At 40.4% G+C, this 23997-nt stretch overlaps 1 protein-coding gene across 2 annotated transcripts in view; it reads right to left on the reverse strand.

Annotated features, from left to right (window-relative positions):
• Window positions 1–4889: 4889 nt before the first annotated feature.
• The window catches only part of DNAJC27 (DnaJ heat shock protein family (Hsp40) member C27), a 39850-nt gene continuing 20742 nt past the window's right edge, over window positions 4890–23997 (reverse strand). The window contains exons 4-8 of one of the 2 annotated variants that reach the window (XR_014082717.1): window positions 19681–19845; window positions 18965–19087; window positions 10754–10914; window positions 8613–8801; window positions 4890–5241 (exon numbers count right to left, since the gene is read on the reverse strand). Coding sequence is in view for 1 of the 2 variants with exons in the window: in XM_081592780.1 (XP_081448906.1) it covers window positions 8669–8801; window positions 10754–10914; window positions 18965–19087; window positions 19681–19845 (582 nt within the window). In the remaining variant the exon portion in view is untranslated. Of the gene's footprint in view, window positions 8802–10753; window positions 10915–18964; window positions 19088–19680; window positions 19846–23997 lie in introns of both variants that reach the window. The other variant, XM_081592780.1, reaches the window with a different exon arrangement.

Consider the following 23997-nt stretch of genomic DNA (forward strand, 5'->3'; position numbering starts at 1 on the left):
TCAGTTCTAAAGATGACAAAAGAATACGTTAGGGATGTGAAAATCACACAGAAACAAAATCATTAGGCTGACAGGTGCTATAAAGGAATCTGTCTCTGCCCACCAGTTATTTCTTAAGATTCTCAGGGCAGATATCCCTTAAGACACAATTTTCAAGTTATTCGGGAGGTATCAGAGGGTTCTACCACAGTTTGCTCAAAATTTCACTTAAATAACCCTGTTAATAAATATCCAGATGTATCATATTCCATATTTTAATTTGCTGTTAACTTAAGTTGTCATGTTAACTCCCTCTTGGCTTGGGCACACCTCAGAAAGAGGTTTTTTTTCATTCTTAAGCACAAAAATTTGAACTTGGGCCATTAATGAGGAAAATTGTACCTTTGCGGTCTTTTTAAAAATGCAGGCCTATTCACATGAAATTATATTCAATACCTTATAATAACCTATAATGGAAAAAAATCTGAAATAAATAACTGAATCACTTTGCTGTATACCTGAAACAAACACAATGTTTGTAACTATACTTCAATATTTCAGTCAGTTCAGTCACTCAGTCGTGTCCTACTCTTTGTGACCCCATGGACTGCAGCACGCCAGGCTTCCCTGTCCATCACCAACTCCCAGAGTTTACTCAAACTCATGTCCATCGTGTTGGTGATACCATCTAACCATCTCATCCTCTGTCACCCTCTTCTCTCCCTGCCTTCAATCTTTCCCAGCATCAGGGTCTTTTCCAATCCTTTTCCTTTTGTCCAACAGGTGGCCAAAACACTGGACTTTCAGCTTTAGCATCAGTCCTTCCAATGAATATTCAGGACTGATTTCCTTTAGGATGGACTAGTTAGATCTCCTTGCTGTCCAAGTGACTCTCAAGAGTCTTCTCCAACACCACAGTTCAAAAGCATCAATTCTTCGGTGCTCAGCTTTCTTTATGGTCCAACTCTCACATCCATACATGACTACTGGAAAAACTATAGCTTTGACTATACAGACCTTTGCTGGTAAAGTAATGTCTCTGCTTTTTAATAAGCTGTCTAGGTTGGTTATAGCTTTTTTTCCAAGGAGCAAGTGTCTTAGTTTCATGGCTGCAATCACCATCTGCAGTGATTTTGGAGCCCAAGAAAATAAAGTCTGTCACTGTTTCCATTGTTTTCCCATCTATTTGCCATGAAGTGATAGGACCGGATGCCATGATCTCAGTTTTTTGAATGTTGAGTTTTAAGCCTTCCATTGAATATTCAGTTCAATTTTTAAAAAAGGTTAATTAAAAAACCCTGCTAGTTCATAAAATACGAACATGGATAAAATTGCAGCATTACTTGTAGTGACAGAAAGCTGGAAACAAAGTCCTGTGGCTGAATTATTTACGACATACCAACACAATTATTATTATTCAGCCACTAAAAAGACTGAATTAAATCTAAACCAATTGACTTAAGATTTTTATGAGGTACTACTGAATGAGAAGAGAAAGACATATAAAAGTATATATAATATGATCTCACTTTTGATGAGATCCAAAACCAAAGAAAAAAAAGCAACCCCACCAAAAAGGCAGGCCTATTTACATCTATGTAAGTAACATGGTAAAGCAGGTACAACATTACTTATGAATATGAAGCAGAGTACTTTAAATTTTGGACTGTGAGGCTGATAGGGTACACTGAGAGCCTGGGTTCTAAGGTTAGGTAAGCTTGGATTTGAATAGCTTTCTGTTTGACCTAGAGCAAGTCACTTAACCTCTCTGAGCCTCAGTTTTCTTATCTGTAAAATGGGGCTAACATTACTAAAGCCATGCATGTTCTGAAAAGTCCTTTGATTGTTTCTGTCACTGGGAACTTCTCATTGGCTGTCTTTCTAGGATTATCTAATAGTTTTTAATATCTAAGATCTTTCTAATAATCCTTCTTTGTACCCCAGCTTTCAGTTCCTGCTCGTCCAAGTTTTTCTTCCTTTTCTTTTAGGTAACCCCAACCCCTAGAAGTTTTGTTCATTTCTTATGAAGAGCAGCTCAGCTCTGTGCCTCACCACACAAAGCCACACTGATTTTCCTTATATCTAAAATTTCACTAGGACGCTTCACTAAAGAGTCCTTGTCCAGCATGCCAGCAGTCCAGAGTGCCTGGCAGAAGCTCTAACCTTTCTTGAAACTGATCACTTTTGTGGGCCAGGTGCTCTCCCCACCAGCACTGTGAGGAGGAGGGAACAGCATGGGGATTTAGCATCTTCTCATATAAACGCTGAGGAGAAGGCAATGGCACCCCACTCCAGTACTCTTGCCTGGACAATCCCATGGACAGAGGAGCCTGGTAGGCTGCAGTCCATGGGGTCGTGAAGAGTCGGACACAACTGAGCGACTTCACTTTCACTTTTCACTTTCATGCATTGGAGAAGGAAATGGCAACCCACTCCAGTGTTCTTGCCTGGAGAATCCCAGGGACGGGGGAGCCTGGTGGGCTGCCGTCTATGGGGTCGCACAGAGTTGGACATGACTGAAGCGACTTAGCAGCAACAGCAGCAGCATATAAATGCTGACATCTCCCCTGTGGTGGTTTAGTTGCTAAGTTGTGTCCGACTTTTGCGACCCCATAGTCTGTAGCCCGCCAGGCTCCTCTGTCCACAGGATTCTCCAGGCAAGAATACTGGAGAGGGTTGCCATTTCCTTCTCCAGGGGATCCTCTCAACCCAAGGATCAAACCCACCATTGGTTATGTCTACCTGCACCGGCAGGTGGGTTCCTTACCACTAGCGCTACCTGGGAAGACCGACATCTCCCCTAGGAGGCAGTAACTGCCTGGTAGGTTGCTTTTATATGGAGTGATGTTAAAAGCGTAAACTTAAATAAATTTATCCTAATACGATGCCTCTCTCTTTAGTATTTATTGCATGAACCTTTTTGTTTTCTCTCATATTCTGAAACCAGCAGAATGTTCACATCCTGGTATCTGAGGCATGCAGCACCTCGATTTTTCTCAGTCATAGACTTTTACTTTCTCTTCCCTAGTACAAGTGCTTTTGCATCTGCTGATTCTATAATTACCACTAACACATAACTGTTTAGGATGCACAGAGAAATAATTTTCCTAAAGTCCAAGCATTCTTTAGAACAGGCCACTAATTAGAATTTTAACTGGGTGAAATTAGAGGTAAACACTACTTAACTAAAACAACAACTGAGATTCTAGGTATTTTCCCCTCAAAATGAACACCTTATCAACTGCTATGGGAGAATATATTAATATTTTAATTATTTAATATAAAACATATATAAAGAAACCCCTAAAGTCTAGTACTATGTCCTCCAGGTCAACAGGAAAAACCACTTTGTATAATGATAGTGGTCAAGTTCTCAAGAAAAATTTTAATACGGCATTTTTAACAACCTACATGGTCTTCTGTATGTAGCAGCAATCAGAGCATTAATTGCAAAATTGCATATCTTGAAGAGCAGTCAAAAAATGCAAATTTGCCTCTTCAGAAATAAACCTATAAGGAAAAATGAAGCTTTCTTCAAAATTTCACAAATGAAAAAGAACAACAACAAGAATGTAAGCCCCACAGGGCAGGGATTTTTGTCGATTCTGTGCTCTGTTATATCCTCAGTGCCTAGAACAGAGCCTGGCATATAGCAGGTGCTCAATAAATGCATGGTGAATGAATGTTTTAACAATAAAGTTTGATTAGAAATTTACCATATTAGAAGTGCCCCTGACAGGCAATGTATCAAAAGGAAACAAAAAAGCTAGATAAAATTGTGCATCTTAAGTTGATCCTGAAACAAATGAGAACAAACGTAATTCTTCTCAGTTTACAGTTGGTTATCATTGTTTTAAAACAGAGCCCAAGACTTTAGTTAAGAATCACCAAGTATCTGGATATACTTAATATCTAAAATGTCACACTTGACTTATCAAGTACCGTACCAGTCTACAGACCATAGCTTTCTCATTCCTGCTCATGACCCATAATGTCTATTATTTTCTAATATCCTTTTGGTTGCAAGTAACAGAAAGCAAACTCCAACAAACTTAAGCAGAAAACAGGGGAGTGGAGATTGACTGGGAGGATTCTGGGGTGGTTGATGGGCTTGTAGAACAGCCAGTTCAGGGGACCCTGGGGACTGGAAGGAACATCTTTGCCATACGGATACGGTCTCTTTCTGAATGTCTGTTTCATTCTCTCTGATTTTTTCCATGAGATTGGAATCATGATTGCCAGCATCAGCAGGATTTCTCCTATCTTTCTCTCCTGAGAGGAAGTCTGTCTTCCTAGATTCCAACTAGAAACATCTCAGGGAGGGAAGCAAACTGGTTCAGCTTGGGTGACATTCTCATCTCTTGGGCCAAGCTCTGTGACCAAGGAGTAAGGGGGAGGTCAAGGAGGATTTGGCAGCTCTGCTTTAGAACACGTCAGCAGTATGGAGAGGGTAGAGTGGTTCCCCAGGAGTGGAGCGCATTCTCGGTTGATAGTGAATGTCATTCACAATGAAAATTAAAGCTCTGGTTTGAAGCCTTCTGTGGGCTGGCCCTACAAGGCTTTTATTTTCAAATTCACATTCACCATAGTCTGTTACTTAAGGATTCCTGTTGTCCAGGGACTAATTAGCTGAATTAGACTTGCATTATTAAAATGAGGTAACAATAGTTTCATTTGAATTAAAAAGGCAAACATAATATTAGTATCTTTCTTTAAGAGAGCAAAAGACTTTCATCACAACTTAATTAAGGTTAGAACAGCCTGAGGGACCAATGAATACCATTTCCTCCATTTTACCCACTGGCAACTAAAGCAAGATGTCTTATCTATGATCTCAGTTGGTAATGAACTGGACTGGCTTCTGCTTTAAAGACCAGTGTCCTAACAATTAAGTGCAGCCCACAGACCAGTGTTTGGCATTTGGCTTTACTTTATAAAAATACACAACTTAAATACATATGACACTCTCTATACAAGACATAGACAGCTGTTAGCTTTAACATTTTCCATTATTTCAACAGAAAGCAAATACATAAATTACCTCGTAAGAGCAAAGGGTTTCTTTAGAGACTCTGCATTCCTGGGCCAAGGGCAGACCATCCTGCTGGCAATTGCTGCAGGAAGCTAACCCGAACTGTCCAGCTTTCCAGCGCTTCATTTCACAACACAGACTTTATTGCACGGCTTCATATTGCACTGCTTGTCAGACACGATCTAACTCATCCACACCACAAGTTTAAGCTTTCGTCTCCTCTAGAAATGCTTAATGGAAACACCAACATATAAACATTAGTAACTGTCTCTTACAATTGTGCTAGGTACCTATCATGAGAAATATGAACCCCTCTTCCCTTTGCAAAACTTGCAATGGAAGGAGGTTAGCTGCATTTAGCGGCTCAATTTCTCTGCAAAAGTTTCACAAAAATGTAGTCAGACTCAGAGTGAGCTAGACAGAGTGTAGTGGAGAAGGGAGTGACATTCTAGGACCCACTGAAATTGCTTAGGGGAGAGACACTGACACCCTGTCAAAGGCAATGTGCACACGCCCCCCACCCTTTCTAACATGCGACTGAAATACCTCCTTCCCCCTTGAGATTCTGTCATTGTTCTGTGAGAAACAGGGACCTTATTACTGATTCACAGCAACCAAGGGCTGCCTATTTTCTCTTTCTTTCAGAAATTTAGCTGCCTTATCTATGGCTCACTGAGTGAACAGTAAATTAGGTACTAGTTTACCAGTATAAAGAAATAATTACCATTTGAGAATTCAATGCACGAAAAAAAAAAAACAAACCCAAAACATACTAAAGTGCGTTTCCTGAGGTAAATGTGAGCCTTAAAGAACAGAGTGCAATCTACAGAATCAGAGCAATTTATCTTGGGAAGCAGCACAATATCTCCAAGTCTGGACTTTACCAAGCACACATTTATGCAAAGAAATAAAACAACATTACTAAAGTAAAAGACACATTGGCAGTTGAGAATATTCATTCAAAAGGAGCCATGAAAGAGGAACGGAGGAACAAAAGGATGGTATATTTTAAAGTTCTTAGGTAGGTTGGCGATTAATTTCAAAAGCCTCCAGGGATTTCTAACAAGTTTTAAAAGTGTTCATTCTTGGTGACTCAGATGCAGAAGAAATGGCTTTTCTTGAATAACAGCTGTTCAAACTTCTTGTTCTTTTTTGAAAAAACAAGATTCTGTATAAAATTTTTTTTAGCCATTGAAATTATTCTGCTAGTTGTTACTCACTGATATATTATGCAATCCTAACTGGCTGAAGAATTTTAATAAGGTTGAACTAAAAAATATACATTTGCACCAAGAATTTAAATTAATGCACAGAGGTCTGTAAAATTTTATATGAAGTTACTTTTCATTGCAGATCAGGCTTCATTTCATTACTTCTTGACATTCTACTCAGGATTATGGAAATCAGAAAAATTCTAGGACCCTGAACCTTTAACTTTCTTTTCTTTCTTTTCCATAAATGAAGTAGTACATGGCCATCCTTAACATTAGTAATCCAGGTGCTGGGAACTGAGCCCCAAGACCTAAGAATCAAGACCAGGCTAAATGTCAACAAGTCACTCATTACATAAGAATATGAATGGAAGAACTAGAGAACTCTCTCTGCTATAACTGCTCATCTGCACAATGTAGCTGAATGAGGGTGACCCATCTAGTGTCTAATGACAGTGATGAAACCTGGCACCAGTGTTTACACAGGGCCACGTACACAAGTGAGCTGTCATGTCAATGTGGGCTGACATCACCATGCACGGTCTCTCATTCATATGACTCCTAAGTTGTGCCACAAGAACAGATCTATGTTTGCTACTTTAGGCACGATGAAGGCCTACAGCAAAATTAAAGCCCTGAAGAACTTTGGCCTGACCTTTACAGGCCCAGAAGCTAGTTAAAATTAAAAGGCAAGAGGAAAATCCCACAAAAAATCATATCTCATATCTCAATTTTACTAAGAAAAAAAAGCATTTTTAATATCAAAATGAAAACTCTTACTAGAAAACAATGCTCTGGTTTCCTGACAACCAGCTCAGTGCTGCCCAAGGGCAGCCACACAAAGCGAAGCTGCTCTGGAGAAGGGAAGGGTTCAGAAGGCTGCAGTGGGTTTGAACTGAATGAAAGCAGCTTTTCTTCTCAGGTAGGGTAAGGCGAATGCTACTTGGCAATCAATATGGGATAGCTGTTTAAAATTCACTGATGGCAAAGTTTTATATACTTTAAAGCCCCAATTAGTGCAGCTTGGTCACAGCTAAAAATCTGAGTAACATGAGAGTGATGGTGTAACAAGCCACGCGGTGACACTATTCTGTGAGATCTGGAAGGAAGGCCGGTCCTGACACTTGATCTTCATCCATCTCTTGGATACTGAGAGAGAGACGATGGCAAAGAGAATGGATTTCTCTATGTGAAATTAATTTTCGTAATCTGCAGCTTAAAAGTATTACTGATCAGAAATTTGGAACCTAAACAAAAGTAATAGATTCTTCCCACACAGGCCTTAAGATCTCTCTGTCCACCACCTAAAGGATCTATATTTGTCTCTGGTCTACCAGGCCCCAGCGAAGGCTGCACAGGACAGAGGAGGCAATAGCCGGAAGGCGGGGATTCGAGAAGAGAGACATGGCGGTAGATGTGGTGCCTTAAGAGACAAGGCAGGAACAGAAGAGGGAAGGGGAACTCACACTGACTAGGAAGCAAAGGGAGGCCCCCTGTTGAGACGCATTGCTGCCTTTCCTACCTGTCTTGGCAAATGATGCTGCAACAAGGAAAGGCATAAGCCTCCTATGGGGGCTCTCCTAGGGCATCAGACCCACCCGAACCAAGCGGGTCATGCCCTCTGGGGATGTGTGCACAATTCAGTTTGACCTGCAGGTGTTTCTGTCTTGGGATCTGACTCCTGACTCCTAGGTGAAGATGCCCCTACAGCTACCAGCACTCATTTCCACAGCCAGGGAAAGGCCTCAGACCCAGGGGCAGGTCTAGCAGCAGCCAGTCTACCAGAACCTGCGGCTACTGCCACCTCTATACTCTTAGGACTGGCTGGTCTCTCCCCCCGTGATGGAGAAGGGGAACAGAGTGAACATCAAAAAAGAGCCACTCAGTTCAGGAATGCATCACCTTGCTTCACTTCCGAAGGGCTGCCAAGAGTTCATTCATTAATTAAGCAGACTGATGTTTAAAATATCACCTAAGAAACTCACTGTAAAGGGGCAACTTGCTTGTAAGGTCACCACACTTGCAGGGGTTCTGCTATGTCTGCTTCCATTTTTGTTTTTTTTTCCTCTGATGATGAATTTTTTTAATAAAGAAAAAGCAAAAGGATTCTCCTATCCTTCTTCCAGAAACTTCGTGGACTTTCCTGAGCAAAGTGTCTAAGCGATGCTATACCAACAGAGCTTACCAACTCGTGAGAAAAAAAATCTATCATCATTCAGAAATAAAAAATGAATGATAGTGTATAAGTGGCACTCGGTTCTCTTCGTCTCTCTGCAAAATGTCTATGACATGGAAACAGGCACCCAAATTACTGATTTACAAATGACAGCACGTGAGTGAAAAGGGCTGTAAGAATTCTGTGGAGGAAAAAGTCATGTTGGCTATTTTACCTCCAGAGAAAGTCTGTTTGGACTCGAGGCCTACACCTGTCTTTTTTTCCTATTTTCTACTTGATGTTTTTCAGGAGGGCTGTTCGGGCATTCACAACGGCTTTGAAGGCATCTTCACTACCAGGTGCTACACATTTGTCAGGGTGAAGCAGCACAGCAAGTTTCCGATACGCTTTATTGACTTCATCCCTGCAAAGAAAAAGCAGAGCTCTATGTCAGTAGGGAGGTCAGCCCCCACCCTCTGCCCACTACATTTCAGCTGCTTGGATAACAGAACACCTCTTGCAGTAAGCATATCTGAAATAATTATGACCTTTTCTCAAAGGTGAGACTAAAGGAACAAATAATGGACAAATAATATGTAACATTCAAGTAGAAAAACAGACAATACAAAGTGAGTATACAAACATGATCAAATGAAAATAGTGTTTAGCACCTCACAAGGCATTTGGCATTCGGCAAATGATTGCTGATGGAAGCGATGAGGACAGGAAGCCATCAGGGCAGGCCCCCCTGGAGGAGGACTCTGCAAGAAGATGGGGTTCAGGAATTGATCCAGTGATGGGAAACACAGAGCAGCAGGGAGAGAACTGGCAGAGGCCAGAAAGGGAACGGAGACCCGGCAGGAAGTTCCAGAAGGAAAGAGCAGACAAAGTCAGCCAGGGAGCAGGGTCAGAAGGGAAAGGCCAAAACAACAAAAAAGCTGAATTTGATATACAATAGTAAAAGTAATATTCGTCGCTCAGTTGTGTCCGACTCTTTGTGACCGTATGGCTTGTAGCCCACCAGGCTCCTCTGTCCATGGAATTCTCCAGGCAAGAATCCTGGAGTGGGTAGCCATTCCCTTCTTCAGGGGATCTTCCCCACCCAGGTATCAAACCCAAGTCTCTTGCATCTCTTGCATGGGCAGGCAGATTCTTTACCACTGTGCCACCTGGGAAGCCCCAAAAGCCACCAATTAACTTTATGCTACAAGGTTATCTGAATTTCGTCAGCTGTTTAAAGCATCCTCAGTAAAGCCTGTCAAGTCAAGGGTGACCAATAACTGTCTCCCTCTTCCCATCCCCTCTTCTCTTCTGAACCTGAAGACATGCTATGAGATCAAAATGAAGAAGAGATACTTAATGTTGTTGATGTTGATAAGGCAATTTTGAAATGTACTTTTTTCTTTTCTGGGAATCAAGGTGAAAAAGTAGAAAGGGAGAAGCATAAGGAGGAAAGCTATGGTGCAAAATAAAAAGATCTGAGAACTCCAATAATATGCATGGTAACAGTATTATTATAGAGTTAAAAGTGAGATAACAATTGAGAGTTCTTAGGAGAGTAGATTCCAAGAGTTCTAATCACAAGGAAAAAACATTTTTTTTTCTTTATCTCTATGAGATGATGGATGTTCACTAAACTTATTTCGGTAATTATTTCACAGTGTATGTAAGTTAAATCATCATGCTATACACCTTAACCTTATACAGTGTTACATGCCAATTATATTTCAATAAGACTGGGGGAAAAGTTACATAATCATACTAGGTAATGATTTATTTCTTTCATGAAGAGTAGTGATTGTACTTCTTTTTCTCCAAAATAATTATTTTGGCTAAAATAAAGTAATTTAATATAAACACACACAGATGAGGAACTACAGTGATTTTTGAGAGACACAGAAAGAGTCAGAGACAGGCAGACACACAGGGTTCAGGGTCAGGAACCAATTCTACCACTAACTCCTGGAGTCCCCCAAGTCCCAGTTTTCCCATTGATGAAATGAAGTGTTTCAACAAGTTGACTGCTAACATTCTTTCTTTTTCAAAAATTCTATGCTTTAAGAATTCTCTTTTGTGATTATATGTGTATGTATTTGAGGTTACATTTGTTTCTAGACTCTTAGTCAACAAAAGCAGAGCATACCATTTCAAAAGGTACTCACACAATATACACACGACATAGCTCCCACATCAGGCAACTGTGCCCTCTATTTTCCTTCTTTGGTATTCACTTAATTCGGTGAAGGAGTAGTGTTAAGTAATCTATTTCCACACATCTTCATATTTCTAGCCCATTACAAGAAGATATCACACTATATTCTGACGACTGAATTTTTATAACAGAAGGCAGCACTAGCATCTGAGAGCACTGCTTACCTTGAGGCCCCAGGTTTGACTCCCAACATGTCCCAGCTGTCCTTACTACTTCGAATTCTGCGAATGGTGTCTGCTTGTTCTTTGGTGAAATTAGCACTGCTATTTGTGTTAGGACGTTTTCCACCATTTTCACACAGATCAACTATGGATATATAAAAGGTCTGCAAAAAGAAAACACAGAGGAGAACTGATTTGGGGAAAATAGGAATTCTTTCTAGGCATCAGCTTAAAGAAATTTAATATATTCCAATAAGTTAAATTCACAATAAAGCAAACATATCTTTTTTCTTTTATACTAATACATATACATAGAACATATATGTATATTATATATATATTTAAGCACACAAAAAGTATAAGAATTTAAATGGCTTATGATCTTACTCTCAGATAGCTGTCATATACCATCAGATACAGCCACACTTGAAATTAAAAACTAGTATACAAATATTATTAGAAAAATTCAAATAGTACAAAAAGTGTAAAATGAAAACTGTCTCCCTGCCCCTCCAGTTCCTCTCCTTGGGGTAAACCATTGTTAATACATTTTTTCAGTATCCTTCCAGAATAATTTTCTCTCAGTACCAGTACACATATCCAAGCCCTAAGTATTTACATAAAAGAGAGCAGATTAAACACACTGCTGAGCACCTTGTAACTTTTTTCACATAATAATAAATCTTAGAATCTTTCTCTAGCTGCATATAGACACTTTCTTCCTTCCTTTTAATGACTGTTCAGTATTCCACTGTGTGACTGACTGTACTCGTAATTTATTCAATCAACTCCCTATTCTTGGACAGGTCAATTGTTTCCAGTTTTGTGTCACACACTGTGTCACACAGTGCTTCAGGGAATACTTTTTTATGGGTACATATCTCTGCACACTTGTGGGAATACTGTTTCAGAATATATTTCTGAAAGCAAAAGTGCTGAATGAAAGTGTGTGTGCATTTTACTTTCTGACTTTGACAACTGTCATACAAAAAGGCTATACCAGTTTATACTCCCACCACAGTGAATGGGAATGTCTACTTCCCCATATTCTTTTCAATATTGGGCATTATCATACATCTTCATTTTTGCCAATCTGATGTTATCTCACAGTTTCTATTTCCATTTCTTTAATTATAAGGGAGGTTGAGTATCTTTTCATATGCTTATAGGTCTTTTCTTATTCTGTGAACTGTTAATATTTTTTCCCATTTTATGTTTTTCAAAGTGAAAATTATTTTGTGATCCTGCTCATATTTCACGCCTTGTGCACTATTGTTGTTGTTGAATAACTTCACTCAAAATACTAATTTAATACATTATGGCTACTTTTAAATTGCTGACTGTATAGAGCTTCTCCATCTTTGGCTGCAAAGAATATAATCGATCTGATTTAGGTATTGACCATCTGGTGATGTCCACGTGTAGAGTCTTCTCTTGTGTTGTTGGAAGAGGGTGTTTGCTATAACCAGTGTGTCCTCTTGGCAAAACTCTGTTAGCCTTTGACCTGCTTCATTTTGTACTCCAAAGCCAAATTTGCCTGTTACTCCAGGTATCTCTTGAGTTCCTACTTTCACACTCCAGTCCCCTATAATGAAAAGGACATCTTTTTTGGGTATTAGTTCTAGAAGGTCTTGTAGGTCTTCATAGAACCGTTCAACTTCAGCTTCTTCAGCATCACTGGTCAGGGCATAGACTTGCATTACTGTGATATTGAATGGTTTAAGGAGCCTTGGAAACAAACAGAGATCATTCTGTCATTTTTGAGATTGCATCCAAGCACTGCATTTCAGACTCCTGTTGACTATGATGGCTACTCCCTTTCTTCTAAGGGATTCCTGCCCACAGTAGTAGATATAATGGTCATCTGAGTTAAATTCACCCATTCCAGTTCATTTTAGTTCGCTGATTCCTAAAATGTTGATGTTCACTCTTGCCATCTCCTGTCTGACCAGTTCCAATTTGCCTTGATTCATGGACCTAACATTCCAGGTTCCTATGCAATACTGCTCTTTACAGCATCGGACTTTACTTCCATCACCAGTCACATTCACAACTCGGTGTTGTTTTTGCTTTGGCTCCGTCTCTTCATTCTTTCTGGAGTTATTTCTCCACTGATCTCCAGTAGCATACTGGGCACCTACCAACCTGAGGAATTCATCTTTCAGTGTCCTATCTTTTTGCCCTTTCATATTGTTCATGGGGTTCTCAAGGCAAGAATACTGAAGTGGTTTGCCATTCCCTTCTCCAGTGGACCACGTTTTGTCGGAAGTCTCCAAACATGACCTGTCCATCTTGGGTGGCTGTACATGGCACGGCTCATAGTTACATTGAGTTAGACAAGGCTGTGGTCCATGTGATCAGATTGGCTAGTTTTTTGTGATTGTGGTTTTCATTCTGTCTGCCCTCTGATGGAGAAGGATAAGAGACTTATGGAAGGTTCCTCATGGGAGAGACTGACTGAGGGGGAAACTGAGTCTTGTTCTGATGGGCGGGGCCATGCTCAGTAAATCTTTAATCCAATTTCTGCTCTATACAGTCATCGAAAACAAGACCAGGAGCTGACTGTGGCTCAGATCATGAACTCTTTATTGCCAAACTCAGACTTAAATTGAAGAAAGTAGGGAAAACGACTAGACCATTGAGGTATGACCTAAATCAAATCCCTTACGATTATACAGTGGAAGTGACAAACAGATTCAAGAGATTAGATCTGATAGACAGAGTGCCTGAAGAACTATGGATGGAGGTCCGTGACACTCTACAGGAGGCAGTGATCAAGACCATCCCCAAGAAAAAGAAATGCAAAAAGGCAAAATGGTTGTCTGAGGAGGACTTATAAATAACTGAGAAAAGAAAAGATGTGAAAGGCAAAGGAGAAAAGGAAAGATATATCCATTTGAATGCAGAGTTCCAAAGAATAGCAAGGAGAGATAAGAAAGCCTTTCTCAGTGATAGTGCAAAGAAATAGAGGAAAACAATAGAATGGAAAAGACTAGCGATCTCTTCAAGAGAATTAGAGATATCAAGGGAACATTTCATGCAAAGATGGGCACAATAAAGGACTGAAATTGTATGGACCTAACAGAAGCAGAAGATATTAAGAAGAGGTGGCAAGAATACACAGAAGAATTATACAAAAAAGATCTTCATGACCAAGACTACCATGATGGTGTGATCACTCACCTAGAGCCAGACATCCTGGAATGTGAAGTCAGGTGGGCCTTTGGAAGCATCACTACAAACAAAGCTAGTGGAGGTGATGGAATTCCAGTTGAGTTATTTCAAATCCTGAAAGATGACGCTGTGAAAGTGCTGCACTCAATATACCAGCACATTTGGAAAACTCAGCAGTGGCCACAGGACTGGAAAAGGTCAGTTTTCATTTCAATCCCAAAGAAAGGCAATGCCAAAGAATGTTCAAACTACTGCACACCTGCACTCATCTCACACACTAGCAAAGCAATGCTCAAAATTCTCCAAGCTAGACTTCAACAGTATGTGAACTATGAACTTCCAGATGTTCAAGCTGGATTTAGAAAAGGCAGAGGAACCAGAGATCAAATTGCCAACATCCGCTGGGTCATTGAAAAAGCAAGAGAGTTCCAGAAAAACATCTACTTCTGCTTTATTGACTATGCCAAAGTCTTTGACTGTGTGGATCACCAAAAACTGTGGAAAACTCTTAAAGAGATGGGAATACCAGATCACCTGACTTGCCTTCTGAGAAATCTATATGCAGGTCAGGAAGCAACAGTTAGAACTGGACATGGAACAACAGACTAGTTCCATATCGGGAAAGGAGTATGTCAAGGTTATATATTGTCACCCTGTTTATTAAACTTATATTCAGAGTACATCATGAGAAATGCCAGGCTGGATGAAGCACAAGCTGGAATCAAGATTGCCGGGAGAAATGTCAATAACCTCAGATATGCAGATGACACCACCTTTATGGCAGAAAGTGAAGAAGAACTAAAGAGCCTCTTGATAAAAGTGAAAGAGTAGAGTGAAAAAGTTAACTTAAAACTCAATACTCAAAAAACTAAGATCATGGCATCTGGTCCCATCCCTTCATGGCAAACAGATGGGGAAACAATGGAAACAGTGATAGACTTTATTTTGGAGGGCTCCAAAATCACTGCAGATGGTAACTGCAGCCATGGAATCAAAAGATGCTTGCTCCTTGGAAGAAAAGTTATGACCAACCTAGACAGCATATTAAAAAGCAGAGACATTACTTTACCAACAAAGGTCCATCTAGTCAAAGCTATGGTTTTTCCAGTACTCATGTATGGATGTGAGAGGTGGACCATAAAGAAAGCTGGGAACCGAAGAATTGATGCTTTTGAACTGTGGTGTTGGAGAAGACTCTTGAGAGTCCCTTGGACAGCAAGGAGATCCAACCAGTCCATCCAAAAGGAAATCAGTCCTGAATATTCACTGAAGGACTGATGCTGAAGCTAAAGCTCCAATATGTTGGCCACCTGATGCAAAGAACTCATTGGAAAACACCCTGATGCTGGGAAAGATTGAAGGCGGGAGGAGAAGGGGACAAGAGGATGAGGTGGTTGGATGGCATCACTGACTCAATGGACATGAGTTTGAGTAGGCTCTGGGAGTTGGTGATGGACAAGGAAACGTAGTGTGCTGCAGTCCATGGGGTCGCAAAGAGTCAGACACGACTGAGTGACTGAACTGACTTTTAAATTGACTTATCTCCTCATCCCTTCATTTTTTAAAATCTCCCTTCCCCCTTTTCTTAAATTTTTGGCTGCACCCCGAGGAATGTGGGACCTTAGTTTCCTGACCAGGGATCAAACCTGTGACCCTTACATTGGAAGGTGAAGTCTTAACCACTGGACCATCAGGGAAGTTCTTCCTCCTTTTTTGTTCAGCTATTTCTATAGTTACTATTATCATCTAAAATTTTTTTCTTTCTCTTTGACTCCTCTTTCTTATCTCCAGTCAGTTAATCGACTTGGCAACCTAAACAAGAAAGCTTGACATGTGAAAAGGGGTGTCAAAGGAAAAGCTGCTAGACACCAAGACAAGAGAAGTAATGACTTAGTTTTAGTCTATCTTAATATTACTCTGTGCTAACAGTGTAAGATAAAACCAAGTTCCTTCCTGACATAAAGTGTCTATTAAGTAATAGGAAACAAAGAAAGTATTTATTAAACAGAACCAGCAGGAAAGTATTACTTCTAAGTACTTACAGAATTGTTTTATTATACTCTTTATTAGCCTTTTAAAAAAAAAAATAGACTAATTATTCACTAATTCTACCCTAGATTTATCTAAAAAATAAAAGCAACCTAAAACGGAACATAGTTCCCAAATGTTTGCCTGTGCTTATGTATCAGTAAGGTTTTCTACTAGTCTATAAGTTAACCTAAAATATAAACCCTCACAAATTTCTGAGGGATTTATTCATACCAAGTAATGTGATAGAAGGCCAGCTGTGATGTGATATAGAGAATACTGGAACTGAAGTCAAATGTCTCTTCAAACTCCTTGTCTGAGTGCCAGCCATGTTGGAATCATGGGAACCTCCTACCAAACAACTATAAAAGTAAATATATGAGGCAACTCTTTTCAGGTAGTGGACAAGTGTTAAGAGTGCTCCTTTGTCTTCTATCTGAGTCCATTTCCTACCATGTCACAGAGTGCTGGGGTCTAAGAAGACACAAAGTCCCACTGAGCTAAGGAGGCAGAGGTCAGAGATTGAGGATGCTGAAGTGGCTGGAATCTGCAGAGCAGGGCCTTGGATAGGAGGGAGCTGGGCCCCAAGAAGTCCATGTGAGGGTTCCCTACTGGTTTGTAGCTGACAGCTAGGCTCTATATGCATACGATGAAATCACCTGAGGCTTACCAGATAACAACTATTGAGAGATTGAGAACAGAACTAACTAGTGGTGTGAGGAGAAGAGCCATCCTGGGGATACTAGAGTTTGGCTCTAGTGAGAGAGACTCACTGGAGACAGAGACTCATGAGAGAGAGAAAGACTCACTAGTGAGAGAGACTTATGAGAGTTAAGGTAGAGAGACATCCTTAACACCTCAATATCCCTGGCATCCAGCTGAGATGCCACAAAAAGGATATGCCTTAGGAGTTAAGACTCAGCCTAACAAAACCTAAAACCAAGAATCGACAAGATCTACAAGAGGAACAGAATTTGGAGGCTGAGTCCTGCTAAATTAGATTAGAAGAGTTTTGAACACACTTTGGGCTTCCTTCTGATTCTTGCTATTAAAGCAAAAGAGTGAAGCCTACACAAACTCAGCGTAATCTGTCAATAACTGAACTGCCTGCTGAACCAAAAATCAACATTCCTCTGAGGAAAATAAACAAACTGAGTCACTACAGTGTATTATCTATGATGTCTGGTGTTAAAAAAAAGTCACTACTCATACAAAGAAACAATACTGTGATCCATAGTCAGGAAAAAAAAGTCCATAGAAACTGAACCCAAGATGGTTCAGATATTGAACAAAAACCGTAAAGCAGCTATTACATATTTTATAGAGATAAAGAAAAATATGTTCAAAATGCATAAAGAGAGAATCTCAGCAGAAAACTGGGAACTATACAAAAGAACCAAATGCAAATTCTAGAACTGGAAAGCAATGAATTAAAAACTTCACTTGGTAGATTTAACAGATTGAAATCAGATCAATAGAGATTATGCAATCTAAAACACAAAGGAAAAATGGAAAAAAATAGTCTCAAGGACTACAGGAAAATTCAAATATCTTTATAGTGCTGAAAGAAAATGCATTTAAGAGTTAAGTGCTGAAAGACACTGAGACAGTTACTTATACCTCTTGGACAAATCACTACTACTCTTGGATGTCTCATATTTGAAATGAGAATGATACCTGTCACACATTGTCAAGAGTCTCAAATGAGATGAAACAGGTAAACTTCTCCAGAATTGTAAAGTACTATTCAAATGGTTAAGTATCATTACTGTACACATATTGGTACATACTCACATAGGTCTATGTACTCAAAGGACTAGAAAAGTGGCAAACCAGCATCGACCATGTTTGGTCTTGAAATAGAAACTACTGATGCCAAATTCAGTCTATCAGCCAAGGATGAAATCTGTCTTCTAGCAAGAGGGGTGACATCTTGTGAGAAGGAGATTCAGTACAAAAGATTAAATGAAATCCCACTCGGTAATTAAGAACAACTCTTTATAGTATAGCTACATTATTTAAAATGCTAAAAATTCCTAAAATATCAGATATATTTATAAGAAAAAATGCATTATTCATGCCACCACTTACTTCCAAATGAAACTAGAATTAAGAGTTGCCTCTAATTTGTTGTTTAGGCTCCCCTTAAAATGATTCAAGATTATTAAGTTCTAAAAGTGAGTGAAAGTCGCTCAGTCGTGTCCGACTCTGCGACCCCATGGACTATACAGTCCATGGAATTCTCTAGGCCAGAATACTGGAGTGGGTAGCCTTTCCCTTCTCCAGGGGATCTTCCCAACCCAGGGATCGAACCCAGGTCTCCCGCATTGCAGGCGGATTCTTCACCAGCTGAGTTACAAGGGAAGCCCAAGTTCTAAAAAGTGACCATCTATTCAGGTTGCATCTTTCTACTGCCTACTTGATTGGTGAGACGGAACTTTTACATATGACTCGCTGATTCTGCAATGATAGTCTCCTGGTCTCTAACCGCACACCCAAGGGCTACAAAATAAGACTATATTAGCTACGGCAAGGCAATTTTGCCAAAGTAATACTTTCATTTGATTATGCATATAAATGTAACCAAAAGTGGTTTTAAAGAAAATCTTTCTCCCATTTAAGTAAGTATATAATAAGTGTTATTAAACTTGATGATCAGAGGAATCACCTAGAGAGGTTTTTCAAAATAGAGATTCCTCAGCTCCAGCAAAACGTTAAGTTTCCAGTGGACCTGGAGCCCAGCAATTTGTATTTTGAAGAATTTCCCCAGTAATTCTGAAAAGCAGATAATTCTGATCTAAAAGAGACAGCAGGCAAATCTCCCTCTTTCTCTCTCTGTCTCACACACACACACTCATTCTCACCCTCTCTATCCCATTCTCTCTTATCTGCTTCTGAAAAGAAACAGCTTATTCTAATTAGAAACTTCTATTACTTTTTGCTCCTCATTATTAAGCTAAAATTTGGTATGGTCAGACACAAAAACTCTAAAACAATAAAATGCTAGGTTACCTGGAACATCTCATTGATTCCTTCTCCAGTTTGAGCCGATGTTTCAAAGTACAGGAACCCTTTGCTTTCAGCCCAAAGACGTCCTTCACTTTCATCAACACAGCGGTGCTTAGTACAGTCGATCTGAAAATGAGAGTTGGAGGCAGCAGGGAAGAGAAGATTCCAACTTTGTCCCTCTAGAATAGGCCCAGTGAGGTCTCTGTCAACCCTCTGCTGAGGCAAAAACTATTCTTAAGCAAACTCCAGCACCAGTATATAAAATTACCAGGACCAAAAAATTACTAGCATTGAATATGGACTGATTTTCTGTGGCAAAACCACAAGTGCCTGCTACCAGCACTTTCTCTTGAGAAAGCTGCTGCTGCTCATCTCTGTGGAAGTTGGCTTCATCACATTTGCCACTTTTCCACAGTCCATGTTCCACCTAACTTCTGCTCCCTCCTCCAATCAGGTCAGAGTCTGATTACTAGGCTCCACCTCTCCTGCTCCCTCACCAATATCCATCCCCAAACATGGCACCAGAAAAAAATGGATAACATGCCAGGTTTTGTTTTTTAACTGTTTTTGTTTTAGGAACATATGTTTTGAAAAGCTGCCGATTCTTAACATCACAGATTACATAATTTTTTTTCTTCTTATTTATTCCCCAAAACTCAAGAGCTGCTCTTCCCATAATGAACCGAGAAAGTTGAGCATTTCATCTCCAAAATAGTTACCTTGTTGGCACACACTGCAAATACAATATTTTCCATGTTTCCATGAGGTCCAAGATCTTGCTTCATTTCTGCCAGCCATGCATCAAGGGCATCAAAGGAATCTTTCTGCCCAACATCATAGACCAGTATCACACCTTGTGTGTCCTTGTAAAACTCATTACGAACCTTCATGTAAAAAAAAAAAAAGATGCACAACATGTAGATATTGTGATTTTATTAAAGTATATCTCGCAGTCATTAACTTAGCAAAGTGTGTTCTTGTGTGTATTCATACTGTTTACTAATTGTACTACTGGTCTTTGGAGGGCTTTTTATAAAATCAAAATAACATGATTTTTTTTAAAAAAAGTCTATTCGAAGCACTGAAACATGTACATTATCATATGTGAAACAGAACACCATTCCAGGTTCGATGCATGAGACAAATGCTCAGGGCTGGGGCAATGGGATGACCCAGAGGGATGGAATGGGGAGGGAGGTGGGAGGGGGGTTCAGGATGGGGAATACATGTAAACCCATGGCTGATTCCTGTCAATGTATGGCAAAAACCACTACAATATTGTAAAGTAATTAGCCCCCAACTAAAATAAATAAAGTTATTTAAAAAAAAAAAGTCTATTCGAATAGAAGGACTTGTAATGGATCTAACAGCCTCCTACCCTGTCCCTCCTCACCTCCAGTTCTACTCCCCAGAGGCAATCAATCTTTAATTGTTATCAGTAGGCCTTAAGAAGAACACAAATTAAATGAAGTTCTTCTTAGGAAGAACTAGGAAAGTCAGTGAACAATTAAAAAGAACTTAAGGCAAAAATGACCAGTCTCAACAACAAGGTATAGTCATTTACGTATCACATCCAAAAGCTGGCTTTTCCCAGGAGGCTGGGCAGAACCTCCCTAGGACCCCTGGGTCTCACCAGCAACTCTGGAACTCTGAACTCTGAGTGTCTGTGTAATATGCAGTGGAAAAGAGCACGGGCCCTGGAATAAGATCTGGGTTCACACTTACTTACTAGTTGTGTGATCTTGGGCAAGTCCCTTAACCTCTCTGCGTCTGTTTCCTCATCTGTAAAATGGGGATAATACTACTTACTTCACAGGGTTATTATGAGGAGTAAATGAGATCATGAAGGCAGAGCCCCTAAATGGTGCCTGGGAAACAATGTGTATCAGCACCTTCTCCCCTCCTTCCTTATATTCATTCTCTGATGTTCTTATCAGCCATGGCAACTCGCCTCTGGGGCATATCTTCAGTTCTGGGGTGAGGGAGCAGGAAGTGCAGGGTGTGAAGTGGGAGAGGCGCTAACGTGACAGGTTAGGTGGATGAGGAGTCACACTGACAGGCTGGGGATTTCAGGCCAAAATTCCAGTAAGAATCTTTACAGAGGCCATGTATCATGTGTTCTTTTCAGAAAAATCTGGTAAGTACTGAGACCTATGCTGGATATGTGGTAAGAAGGAAGACCTCTCTCACACATCTGGCATGAAGTGTATACGGGTTTCTGAGCATAGAGAGACACCTGGACAGAGAATGTAAGTGCCTTTTAACTTACAGAAACATAGAAAGCTATCCCCTAAAATCCAACCCAACAAAATCAGAGTGAATTTAACGTGATGAAGACCAGGAAGGCGACCTTTCCCCTCAGTACTCAGGGTCCTCAGCCCTCCCACAGCAGCTACAGTGGGGCTTTCCCTTCTGTCTGGAATCCTGTTGCCTGGCTCCCACATCACATTCTCCAGGTTCTTTAACTCATCTCTCTTCCACCGACTCCTCTTCCCTCCATTGCTCCCACTCCAGTCTGCTGCCACAGTTCCCCAAACCCTGTCCTGGGCCCTCATCCTTTCTTTGTTATCCTTCTTCCCAACTCAGCAAAGTCAACCACTTGCACAGTTTCAACTGTGAGAACCTCCAAGACGAGTCCTTTCATCTGTGCTTCCTGCATTTCCAAACAGCTCTAGACTCCCAGCTGAATGTCCTATTGGAACCTCAGATTCAATCCGTGTAACAGGAAACCCTCCACCTCATTCCTTCCTAAACTTTTCCTTCTCTTGAACTTCTAGTGATGAAAGCAGCACACCCTGCTCTGAGTCACTTGGACTGAGAGCCTGGTGTTAGCCTCCGCTCCTCTCCTGTCCCTCTGCTCAAACAATTCTGCAGAAGCCACCTCCGCCATGCTTCCTGCACTATCACTTCCTTTCCATTTTCATTGCCAATATTATCTCTTGACTGCACGACTGCTCAAGTCTTCTAAGCAATCTCCTAGCAACACTATATACTGTGCATATGTATCTTTTTTAAAGCCCTGGCTCAAAAATTCTTTCTGTTTCTCTAGTGCGCACTTTACAAAGTTCAAACCCTTTTAATTGACATTAACAGTTTCTGAACAGTCCTCCACCCACTTTTCAGCCTTATCCCCCAACCCATCTCCTGTACTTCAAACTGGATAATCTCATTCCCCAAATCTGCCCTATGCCCTCCTAATTCCACCTGGAAGTGGACACCTCTTCATCTTTCACTTTCCAATGTCAAGCTATAATACTGTAACTTTCATGTAGCTTTTTCTTCTCCCTTCCTCACCATCTGGTCCCCTCCACCTGCAAAAGAGAATGCAATCTCTATATCCCCTGGGAAACCACAGCATTTTGTACTTCTAACAGCACTCATGTCACTTCCTGTCTAGTTTCATAGTTACTGGCATAGCTAGCTGTCTTCCCCACCAGACTATAAGTGGTGTGAAGGCACACATCACCTTTGTGTCAGTCCCTGGGCTTAGCAGGTATAAATATTTGACACATATTTGTTTAATCAAATGGCTGAATGTGCTATAGTAAAGAACTGAAGTAGAGGCCAAAGAGGAAAAGAAAATTGCAAGATGCAGATCATGCTGTCCAAAGTGAGATTTGTGTATAAAAAGAGAATTTAAAAAGCTCAATGGATTTCTCTTTCAAAGGACTCAAACTCAATTCTGGGTTCAGCAACTATCTATTCACTACACTTACTTACTAGTTGTGTGATCTTGGGCAAGTCCCTTAACCTCAATAGTCACTCTATTGAGTGACTTTATTACCTCAAACCTGAGTATCCTTAGGTCCAAGTGGATGCCTCAATGGTGCCCTAGAATCCTATTATTCTTATCTCCCCAAAGAGCAGTCTACTGTGAGCCCTGGCAGACTTAATCCACAGTTTAATTAAATAGGATGCTAAGGAAACTGGGATTATTGAACTTTAAAGCAGAGATGGTACACTTTTCAAGCTTGTAGGTGAGAGAAAGCTGTTAGTTTAATATCACTCAGGCCTCAGAAAGTTATTATAGACCCACTAACTCATTCCAATAAACCCCAGGATTCAGTTGTGTGCATGAGGGGAAGCAAGACTCATGGCAAGACACAGGCCACCTTTCTCTTGGGCGGGAGTCCCCTCTCTGACACTTTCCACTGAGATCACTATCTGACACACTGAGGGACTGTCTTTTCTCATCAGGCCCTTTGGGTTAACCTGGTGGGTTGGACTGGTGACAATGGAAGCTTCAACACAGAACAGGTGCTAAAGGATCTGAGGAAGCCTGGGACCCCGAGGATGAACGTGAGTGCTTCACTAGGTATGTGCTGAGCAAAGGGGTATGCTGGTCAGTTGAGGGCTTAGAAAGATGATGGCTTTGGCTTTGTCAAAAAGGAGGGTTTGAGCTATAGACAGCAAACACTTGACAAAAAAGGAGAGATCAAGGCTATTTTGGAGAAAAGGTACTTCAGAAGTGATGATTTTAAGACGCTTCTGTTAATTATACTTCTATTTCTGTGAGCTGCTGAAAAAAAGCTATTGAAATTGTGAGTTGCATTAGTAAGATTTTAGTGTCTAATGACAGAAAGTAACAGAAGACTCAGTCTTCTTCACTAGTCAGACAATATCTGGAAGGCTGTGTTCAGTTCTCAGCTCCCTATCAGCTCACTAGAGGTTATCCACAAAGGATGCGGTAGCGAGAATAAAAAAATGTTTTACCTTGAAAGAAGCAAATTAACAAATATTAGGAAGTCTCTTGTAGAAGCACAGACTCAGTCTCTGTTGCTTCAAAAACAAGGCCAGAATCAGTGGCAAAAATCAAAGGAAGCCAGCTTTCACAACAGAGAAGTTGTTAATATGGAGTTTTTAACTCTAAAGGATTAACTTGTGATGGAGTGAGACCCCATCATTAAAGAAAATCACTCTTCAAACTCTTATAGTCTGCACCACTCAAAACTGTCCCGTGAATTATATTGTCCCTGGATTCCCACCAACCTACATAACTCTTCTCCATCAACACTCAGTTTAAATGCTGCTTCCTT

The sequence above is a fragment of the Giraffa tippelskirchi genome, chromosome 4 (assembly GCF_054371585.1).
Source record: "Giraffa tippelskirchi isolate mGirTip1 chromosome 4, T2T-mGirTip1v1.2.pri, whole genome shotgun sequence".
Taxonomy (NCBI): domain Eukaryota; kingdom Metazoa; phylum Chordata; class Mammalia; order Artiodactyla; family Giraffidae; genus Giraffa; species Giraffa tippelskirchi.